Source organism: Fukomys damarensis, unplaced genomic scaffold (assembly GCF_012274545.1).
Source record: "Fukomys damarensis isolate Sample0158 unplaced genomic scaffold, DMR_v1.0_HiC HiC_scaffold_39, whole genome shotgun sequence".
Lineage (NCBI taxonomy): Eukaryota > Metazoa > Chordata > Mammalia > Rodentia > Bathyergidae > Fukomys > Fukomys damarensis.
The window spans coordinates 95,550,371-95,561,266 of NW_022900951.1; the positions used below are offsets into that span (position 1 = coordinate 95,550,371).

The 10,896-nt window shown below is 37.9% G+C and overlaps 1 protein-coding gene across 1 annotated transcript in view; it reads left to right on the top strand.

Moving 5' to 3' along the window:
• Window positions 1-10,896, top strand: part of Dock11 (dedicator of cytokinesis 11) — a 156,990-nt gene that overhangs the window by 48,026 nt on the left and 98,068 nt on the right. The window contains exons 14-20 of the mRNA XM_033760270.1: window positions 484-566; window positions 3,062-3,184; window positions 3,364-3,440; window positions 6,511-6,695; window positions 6,787-6,852; window positions 8,706-8,798; window positions 10,752-10,875. Coding sequence (XP_033616161.1) covers window positions 484-566; window positions 3,062-3,184; window positions 3,364-3,440; window positions 6,511-6,695; window positions 6,787-6,852; window positions 8,706-8,798; window positions 10,752-10,875 — 751 coding nt within the window. The remainder of the gene's footprint in view (window positions 1-483; window positions 567-3,061; window positions 3,185-3,363; window positions 3,441-6,510; window positions 6,696-6,786; window positions 6,853-8,705; window positions 8,799-10,751; window positions 10,876-10,896) is intronic.

The following is a 10,896-nucleotide window of genomic DNA, read 5'->3' on the forward strand; positions in this document are numbered from 1 at the left end:
GGAAAAAAATATGAGAAAATGTAAAAACGGAATTAAAGTGTTTGAAGGGGGGAGGGGAGGGTGAAGGGAGGGTGGGGACAAGGGGAAAAAATGAGAACTGAGACCTGGCATGTAAAGGTACAAGATCCCAGTAATGAATGTAACTACTGTCTACCTAGAATGTACCAATAAATTAAATTAAAAAAAAACTGCTTAAAAGCTTACCAGTAGGGGTCTTCAGAGCAAACTGTAGTCTACATCTATTTGGTCTGTCTTCTGATACCAAGACGAAGGCTCTGTCAAGGAGAAAACACAAAACTTGCAAGAAATACCATGTTCTTAGAAAACAGGTAACAGAAGTATGTTGTGTTTTATTTGTAGCTCTTTCTATATTTTTTCTAGATTTATGATGTTTTCTATTGGTAAATTAGGGGGATCATTTTTCTGATTGAGTCCACAGCAGATTGAACAAATACGAATTTAACTTCTTATTTCTGACCTTAGACAGCTCAGAAGGTGCACAAGACAGCGAGGCAAGTGTGCAGCCGCCTTGGCCAATACAGAATGCCTTTCGCTTGGGCTGCCAGGTTTGTATAAATATAATTGAGCCTTCTATGCATACTCATCTGGGAAATTGAGGCCTATGTCCTCACCAGCACTTAGAAGTCTGTTTCTAGCCAGCCAATTGTACTTTGGGACTCATGGGGTATAAGTCTTTTTTTCTCTTAGAATTTGCTGTGAGTCAAAGACTGGTTCTAAGATCCTTTCATTATTGCTTATGTCTTGCTTCAGGGAAATTTTCTTTGGCTTGGGTGCTGACACCACTTAATTTTATTGCTTTTTAAAACAGCTTATTTGTTAAAGTAATGGATTTTTTCAGAAAACTAGAAATTATAATGAATTATGTACAATATGCCCATTATTTCAGAGTTGGCTGGGTTTATGGTCTGGAAAACTATCATAGAATAATTCTGGAAAACATACTAAAATGTGAAGGCAAACTGCAATCATTAAGCACATGTGTGTAATTAATATTCTTACTTCCTGGTTACAAATTAAGCTAGCCCTTTGGGAGCAGTGTATTTGGAAGCAAGCATTATCTATACCTCCTATGTTATGGTAGTTGATACTATTTCATCTGAATTTTGCAAATCTCCATGCAAAGATTTAAAGCGTGATTCGTACTTATCCCCCTTTGAAGTACAAGTTTACTGACTTGTTTGTGGTACAGCCTGTACAACTCATTGGAGCTTCTGGGGAAAGGGCACCATGTTCTGAATAATTCAATCAATTATGTTTATTGGGTGCTGGGGAGTAGCATAAGGGTAAGAGATTCTAAATTAATTAACTCTTGTATCTGTCACTTACAATCATTTCCTTTCTGGCAAGGTTTCAAAATGTATCATACACTGATAGATGAAATGGCACCATTATCCTTGTTTTGAAGACTGGTGAAAAAACTGATGTCCAAGGCTAGGTGAATGGCAAACAGAAGTAGGATTTGGCATATGTAGGCATTCTAGACTGTGAAGTATAGTTTATAAATATAAGCATATGTATAAAGCTGTACCCTGAAAAGTCAGTTGCTACTCTGGTTGTTGTTGTTGTTAGTGGTAGTATTATTACAGTAATAGTTATTGTTGACTCTGTTCAAGGCACCCATTGATTAAATCTTAAAGGGTGTGTGTGTGTGTGTGTGTGAGTGTGTGTGTGTGTGGTTTATTTGCTTGTTTTGGCCATACTAGAATCCAGGACCTTGCATATGCTAGGCAAATGCTATACTCCCAGCCGCAGATAAATACTTTTTTAAAGACTGGCTACCATTGTCCCCATCTTAGAGGTGAGGAAATTGAGGCACAGAAGTCAAATACAAAAAAAAAAAAAGAAAGGAATCTTTGCACAAGTTCACATAGTACATGACCAAAGAAGGATCAGAGTGCAGGGTACAACTTCAGTGTCCACTCTCGATCTCTGGGGCATTCCGCCCCCCTTTTGGCAGGAGTAGAAGCTACTTGATGCTATTTTGTCAGAAAAATTACTTTTGAAATAATCAAAGAGAAGTTTTGATCTCAGTTCTGATGAGCAATTATACTGTTTTTCTTTTTTCCTTCCTGAGTTGAATTAGTTGTCAGCAGGAACTGCCTCTAACGGCTTGGCTGGCGTATTTAAAAGATGAATGATAAGACCCTGATTACTGGAAATAAAGGAGATATACTTAGGAGTAGAAACAATGGAGTTAATGCCTTTACTCACATCTTCAGAGGTTCTTCCAGGGGGATTAGGTTTCTGGCTATGGCCACTTCCAATGTGTTGGGTGCTTGTATATTACTTTACATTTTAGCAGTAAAACAACTACTTAAAGTGGAAAGAGAGGAGAGAAAAGGAATAATTCAGATGCTTAGAAGAAATGTACATGTGTATTGTAACTATATAAGTCATCTTACCTAATTTAATTTTTATCAATTTTACGGTCATCTGCTTTACCTTAATGCACACATTTAATGCACATGTTTTAAATGTCTATCTTGATGAATTTTCACAAAAGCCTTCAGTAATGCAGGCACCACCCCATCCCAAATATAGAACATGTCTATCACCCCAGAAAGTTCCCTTGTGGCCCTGTGCAGTCAATCAGGCAGTCAAACGATATGATGGTCATGACAGATGACTTTTTATTTATTCTAGAACAGCATATAAATGGAATCCTCTAGTATGTACTGTTGGATTTGGTTTCTTGTGCTTAATGTGTTTTTGGAATCCATATTGTTGTGTGCATCAGTGATTCATTTTGAGTAGTATTACATTCTGTGAATATACTGCAGTTTGTTTATTCACTTGTAGATGAGTATCTGGGTTATCGCCAGTTTAGGGCTATAACAAATAAATCTGCCTTGAACATTTCTATAGCATGTGGAAATCTGCCTTGGAGTAGAATCGCAGTATTCTAGAGTAAATGTATGTTTAACTTGGTGAGAAACCATCAAACTGTTTCCCAAGCAATTTTACCGTTTTGCATTCCCACCAGTGCTAGATTTATTGGTACTTTATGATTTTTTAAAAAGCCTATGTTTTGCTGTTTTAGACCCATTTTCAAAGATATTCAAGGCTCTCTGGATCTGGATGGGAGATTTTCTCCTTTGTATAAACAAGACAGTAGCAAACTTTCAAATGAAGACATTCTCAAGTTGCTCTCAGAATACAAAAAGTAAGTGTGGCATTGTTATAAATGAATGTAATATATGAACTCTCAGTTTTTTACAGTGATAATAAATAAGAGTAGGGGTGGGCAAAACTGAATGTTTACAAATTGGGTTTGGATAGAGAGTAACCTATGCATTTAATAATCATAATTTTAACTCTAAAATAACCTTGCTTTATACCCAGGCCAGAAAAAACCAAATTGCAGATTATTCCTGGGCAGCTAAACATCACAGTGGAATGTGTTCCTGTGGATTTATCAAGTAAGAGGTTTATTGCAAACAACATTAAAGGTTATATTTAACTCTTGTATTTAAAAAAATATTTTCCTTGAGTTTTCATGGTGCGTTTACTTCGTACAGCTGCCATAGCGAAGTATTATACATTCTGTGGCTTGGGACAATAGAAATTTATTCTCTCACAGTTTGGGCAGTTAAAAGTCCAAAATCAAGGTGTTGGCCAGGCCACGCTCCCTTTGAATGGTCCAGGGAAGAATCCCTCTCCTGGGTCTTTTCTGATTCTGGTATCTTCTGGCTACGCTTGCCATCCCTCAGCTTGTAGCTGCATCATTGCATTGTCCTTTGTCCGTACATGGCCTTCTCATAAGGAGATCAGTCATTAGCTTTAGAGCGCATCCTGATCCACTATGGCCTTGTGTTAACTTATCAAATCTGTGAAGACCCTGTTTCCAAATAAAATCACATTCCGAGATTCTGAGGTGGACATAAACTCAACATGGTATACACGGTGAAATGTTGCAGATTAAGAACAGTATTAAGTTGATATTATCAGGCATTATATATATATGATCTTACGGGTGTGCCCTATCACTTTCATTAGCCTTTTGCCTTGGATAAGTTCCTGCTTCTGTCATCAACTAAGAGATCAAAGAGGAGGAGAATTTCCTGTCTCAGGACCAGAATCTAAGATCCCAGGAGAAAAATGGACAGATGACAATTTGTAGGAGATAAAATTAAGTGTCTAGGGAATATTTGAAAAATATTCAATCTCAGTAATAATTCCATTTACACAAATTAAAGCAAGATGGTTTTGCTCATCAAATTTACAAAAATGTTTAAATGGTTGGGCTGCAGATGTAGCTCCGTGATAGTGGTTAACATGCACGAGGCCCTGGGTTCAATCCCCAGCACAATAAAATAAAATATTAAGTAAATTAGTCTAATCTGGCTAGGTTGTGGCTCCATCACCTGTCATGGGTAGTCATACAGTTTGACAATAGGTAACCTTAGGTGTTTGTAATTAAGGCATTTCAATTTTAAGATTCTGTCTATCCATTCATTCACTGAATCAGTATTTATTGAGTAAAATTTTATTGATTACCTACTAGGTGCTGTAAACTCACTGGAGTTTTAAAGTCTAGAAAGAGCAACAGAACAAATAAAGGACTAATTTTAGTTTATGAAAAGAAAGGGCTGCTTTCAAAGGGTTGCCAGGAAAGGCCTCTCTTAAGCTTAGGAACTGAGAGGGAGAAGGATCCAGCATGTGGTGAATGCTTTTGTACATTCCAGATTAAGAGTATTAAGTGTGTGTTCTGAAGACACCGAGGTGGAAGCAGGCTTGTTTTCCTTGAAGAGAAAGGAAGCCAGTATGGTTCCAGTGTAGCATGTGATGGGAACAATAAAAATAGCAGGCGAAATAGGAAGGATCATGTCATGCAGGAAATTGTATGGATCATGGTAACACTTTAAAAGATTGAAGTTGAGGGCCAGGGATTTAGCTCAGTGGTTCTGCTGCCTGCCTCCAAGCACAAGGACCAGAGTTCAATCCTGCTACCAAAAAAAGAAAGCTATTGAGGTTGAGAGCATAGCTTAGTGGTAGTATGAGCTAAGGCACTGAGTTCCAACCTTAGCCCTGCCAAAAGTAAAAAAGATTACGTTTTATTCTAAGTGCAGTGAGAAGTCGTTAAGGGATTATAAGCATGTGAATGGCATCTGATTTATATTTTAAGACATCTAAGGGTACAATAGATTATTTTTCCTAAATGAATAATTTAAAATACAGAAAGCAATTTGTGCATGCAGGTGTTCTCTGCAGTGTTGTTTATATTGTGCAGGTTTGGAAATAGCCAGGGTCCAATACTGTGCTTAAGGCAATCATGCACACCAATACCATGAAACTTTATGCAGCCATTAAAACTGATGCTCACAGTTGGGGACTAATACATCAGATTAAATGCCAAAAATCAAGATTACATTTTATACAAATAGTACGATTTTTATTTTACTGTATACAACATGCACAGAAAGAAAACTAGAAGACAATACACCAGAATTTAATAGTCCTTATCTCTAGGTTGTAGAATGATCAGTTATTACTGTGTGCCTTTACATCTCCAAATGTTCTATCATAAGTATATATCACTTGAAGCCAGATGTAGTGGCATACACCTATAATCCCAGCACTCTGGGAGGCTGAAGCAGGAAGATTACAGGTTTGAGCCCAGCCTGGGTAAGTGAAACCTTGTCTCAAAATTTAAACAAAAATTAATTAATGGTTTAAAAAATTTAAAAAGGGTTGAGGATGTAGCCCAGTGCAAAGGACCTGTATTTACTCAGCACCCCGCCTCAAAAAGTATGTGTCACTTTAATAATCACAGAACAACAAACCCAGCACAAAATCCTGTGTCCTCAGGTCCAGCTCACCTTGGGTCTTTTTGTTCTGCCAGTGTGGTTCTTTAGTAAGGACCAGCAGTCTCAGAGCCCCTTAAGTATATGAATACCCTTTACTACAGTGGCTGCTTCAAGAACATGCTGCTAGACTTCTTGGAGGCTTTGTATTTCTTCCATTTGGGAGTATTGAATTTATTATTGGTAACACATCATAAGATCTGCAGTTTCAAAAAGCTTCCATTATTTCTTGGGTAAAAATGTGCACGTGCACCAAGTTAACTTTTTAAAAGTTACTTACCATAAGCTAATTGTAAGCATAAAATTACCCTTATTTCTTTCCCTGGTACCAGTAAAAATTTGCAGTGAAAGCTAAATTGCAGCCACAGGAGGGAAAATATAATGGGCTTCTTTGCAGAGTTTAAATTTGTCAAAATTATGACGTGTTATATTTGGCAAATCATTCAGCGTTGAGAATGAAATAGCAATCCACTCCTGGTGTGAAGGATTCCATGAAAATCAGTGTCAGGCCACTCCGTCATGTCCTTTTGGATTCTGAAAGTAGTTGTTTGACTTTTTTCACCTACTAAGAATTCTGTTTTTAACTCACTCTTTGAAAAACACAATTCATGTGTATTTTTATAAATGCAAGAATGTTAATTGTTAAATTTTATGATCTTCACCTGTTTATTTTTCCCTGCTGTAGATTGTATTACTTCTTCATATGTGCCCCTGAAGCCCTTTGAAAAGAATTGTCAAAATATTACTGTAGAAGTTGAAGAGTTTGTTCCAGAAATGACAAAATATTGTTACCCATTTACTATTTACAAAAATCATCTGTATGTCTATCCTTTGCAATTAAAATATGATAGCCAGAAAACATTTGCGAAGGTAAGCAGTATCATCTATACATTTTGGGGTATAAAATGTTATTAATAACCTTTTGATCATATTGACTGATTTTGGATGATTACCATTTTAGGCGAGGAACATTGCAGTCTGTGTGGAATTCCGGGATTCAGATGAAAGTGATGCTTGTGCGCTAAAGGTTTGTCTCTCTTGCTAAGCATCCAATTTTATTAGAGATAGTAGAGATAGTAGAATTTAGAATTGTCATACTCTGATTTTAATTTGTTTAAACATCAAAAAGAAAATGTATTTAAGTGACAATAATATTTTCTATTACAAATGCACTATCAAGGTTAGTTTAAATGTTAATGTATAACAAAATGAGGTGGGAGCATATATAGCTGAAAAAATGGCTAAGTTTGGGCTGGAGCGATAGCTCAGTAGTGAGCACTTTCCTACTATATAGAAGGCCCTGAGTTCTGTCACGAACAGCAGAAAAAAAGAGAAGGAGAATTGGGTAAGCTTTACAAGCCAGGTTTTGGCATTTGTCCCACTTTGACTTTGCATTGCTCTCATGCCCAATTACAAGGTCCTTTACTTAAATGACTGAATACTTTATAGTAGTACCACCAGGGAACCGTAAACTTTCCTTGAAACCCAAACGGGCCTCTTGAGCTAACAGAAGCACAGCCCAAATGCTTTGATCTGAGATATGACTTCTGTTCTATAACTGGCCAAATGGTGCCTTCAGACTTGGATTTATGATCTCGGAAAAGCAGATTGTCAGTGTTACATGGTACAGCAATTCTTAAATACTTGTCATGTCACAGTGCCTTTACGTTTTCACTCTTTGCAGCTAGTTTTTACTTTTTGCTCTTTAGCCCATTAATCTGAGACCTGAAAGAGAAGTCAGAGAGCATGCAGCCATCAGGAAGTGTTTATCTAGCTCCTTACTTCTCTAGCTTGAGCCTAAATTAGAAAATGGGTGGTTAACCTTAGGCTCAAACCCCTAGGGAAAGAGGCTGGAATTTTCCCAACTAAATCATTGGACGTTTCATAGCCCCTACCTTTGAGAAGAGTTTTCTTTTCACAGAGAAACTTAAGTTAAATTAAGTATTAGCTGGCTTAAATGTAGTGTTTTCTCTGGTGCTCCCTTCAGTAGAGAGCAACCATTCCTTTATTTTTTCCAGGCAGTATCCTTTTGTGTACTTAAAGATTCTTAGGTTACCTCTCAGCAGTTCTTGAAAATTGCCTTCATAACCATATTTAAGAGGAATTGGATGTGCACTCTTGTGGGGTTTCAGTTTCATCTTCTGGCTGGCCCAGAGGTTTGTTCTGGAGTAACAGAGGCAATTAGTACCTTGGCGTGCTGACTCCATGTTCATCCGTGAGCTTATTAAGCCAGTGAAAGTGCAAAGCTGACATTAGAAATGAAATCAGATCATTCTATGGTACCAGAGAAAGCCTTTCGTTAATTTTATTGGTATAATGGAGAGCCAGTGATTTTTTTAAATATTGCTCATAAAGTGCCACATATAAAAATGTAAGAGAGCAGTAAGCTTGTCAGCAGCTTAATAGACATTTAGTTTTTAATTCCTTTAGGCTATTAAGGCTCCTTCTGGCTTTTATTTTTTAGCTCTTCTCCTTGCCCACTGTACAGTGAACATCTAAAAAGCATTGCTGTCTGGCTGAGGGGATGTCTGTCATGTTAAGATACTCAAGTAGCATGAGAGAAATAAGCTTTCCAGGCCTAGTCTGAGACTGTTTCCCTTCCAAATGATGAGTGTTCAGCTTCTTAGTGTCAACTAGTTTGGTATTGCATTTCTTTGATGGCTGGAAGTTCAAAAGCATCACGTTGCCAAGTTAGACATTGTCTAAGGTGGTGTCTGGAGTGACTGTGTAAATGATTTGGAACTTACAGGCTCATGGTGAGAGCCGCATGGGTTTGGCCTTAGCCCTGTGATCACAGATGCCTCTAACTGTATGTGGTTCCATAGCATCGTGTTTAAAGACTTGCATTCAGAGCATGACTCTTATTTCATTCTTTTTCAGTGTATTTATGGAAAACCTGCAGGGTCTGTTTTTACCACAAATGCGTATGCTGTTGTCTCACATCACAACCAAAATCCAGAGTTCTATGATGAGGTAAAATGATCATTCTGGTATTTATAAAATGCAATTCTTGTTCTTCTTTTTCTCTTCAAATCATTCTCATCATTTCATCTGAACTTGCAATCTTTGAATGTTTTGTTCCATGACAACAGAAAATGCCACGTAAAACAAAGGGCTTCCACCTGTACCCTCTGCTAACACCGGAAGATTTTTCCACATATTTAAGGGGCTCTCTGATTCTAAATAACAAGGTAGGAAACAAACATCAGAGTGGAGTGAGGATTCTAGCCCTCCTTGCTTTGACAGCACTGGCTCTGTGACACTGAGTAAATCCACTTCCCCCTTTGGAGTCTCTATTTCCTCAGATTTAAAATAAGAAATTCAGAAGAGATTTTCTGAGTCCCCTTCTAGCTCTTTCCCCTTGTGATTTTATGTATGGGTTCAGCCTGCCTGTAAGTGAAACAGTTTAGGGCACACAGGCACACACATGGGCCACTAGGTTCTCACTGGCTGCCCTACACACCTCAGTGGAAAGCAGACGAGGGGCAGTAGGATAGTCTCCCTTCCCAGTCAGTCTCTGTGCTCCTTCCTGAGTCTCTCTCAGCCTCTTTCCCTCTTCTGACTTCTCCATCTCTGTATGTCCATGTAGTTTCCAGCATGTCTCTGTCACAGTCTCTCCAAGACTGTATTTGCTTGTCCAAATCTGTAGACTGCTCTTGATTCCTCCATGTTTCCATGGAACCTAAATGGGCATTCCAGGCCAGATGCTCTGCTCTTTCTGCTTCTCAGTCCTCCTGTTTCTATTCTTGGCTTGGTCGGAAACTATCCCCCCTGCTGTTGTGATTTCCCCAGGTCCACCTGCTGTTGTATGGAGGCCTTGTACCCCAGTCTTGGGCCTTACTTGTTCCTTTCACTATCCCATGCCCCTAGTTTCTCGGGGGTGAAGAGGAAAGTAGCAGCCCATATTTGTGTGCAGCAGAGCATTAGATACCCAGATGGTCTGGATGCTGTGAATAGGCTTGTTCTGTAATGAAATATACCTACAACAGGCCTTACTTATAACACCAGAAACCATGCCTTGTATGAATGATAATTGGACCAGATGTCCATCACTAAGCTATTTAATATGTGCATCTCTATGACTAAAATCAGTCACTGCAGAAAACTAAATCATGTAGTAAGTAATCCACACTTTTCAAGATGCTGGAAATAAATAGCCTTTTGCATTACTCACTATATATTAACAAGTGGAGAGAGAAAAAGAAACTTTTTGCATGTATTTGTACGTGTGCCTGTATGGGTATATACGTGTACATTAAAGCTGTAATTTGTCTCTTACATATCTACGGGAGGCATTATTAACATTCAGTTGGTGTCTGACTAGAAGGTTAATTGAAAGACTTTATTACAAATAATTTGTAACTAAATTTATGAGTCATGGGTGGCAAATTTTTTCTCTTTACTTGAGGGTTTAGTTATGGTTTACTTCTGGAGGAATTTTATTAAAACAATAATTTGTGCATTCCCTCTACCAAAGTGAGGTTTTGCACATTTATCTGTAAAAGTTTACTTTTTTCATGCAAAATAGAACTTAGGAAAAAAAGTAGTCTTTCAAATTCAGTGCACATTCTCAATGGATTGCATTCATTGATTCTGATAGTGATATACAGTATTCATAGGCCACAAAGATGGCTTTTCATCCAGTGTTTTAGAAAATCCTGCTGCAAAGTTGAATCCAGGAAAATCCATTGGGCCCTCCAACAGAAGTACAAAATCAGCCCTCACAATCTAGGAAAATATTGTCAACCTGAAACTGACTAGAAAAACATTTGGAATATATTTAAATTATACCTGCTATTTGGCCACTTGGCCTGTCATTTGGGAAGTACTTTGGAACAGTGTGCTGAAACTGAATTAAATATCTGACAATCCAGCTTGATAGTTAAACGTAACAAAATGCCATACACAACTGTGCTGTCATTTCAGATTAAAATTGAACTTCCCATTCACCTGCATCAAAAACATCATTTGCTTTTCACCTTTTATCATGTAAGTTGTGAAATTAACACCAAGGGAACAACCAAAAAGCAGGACACAGTTGAAATTCCAGGTATGTCTCTCTCTCTCTCTC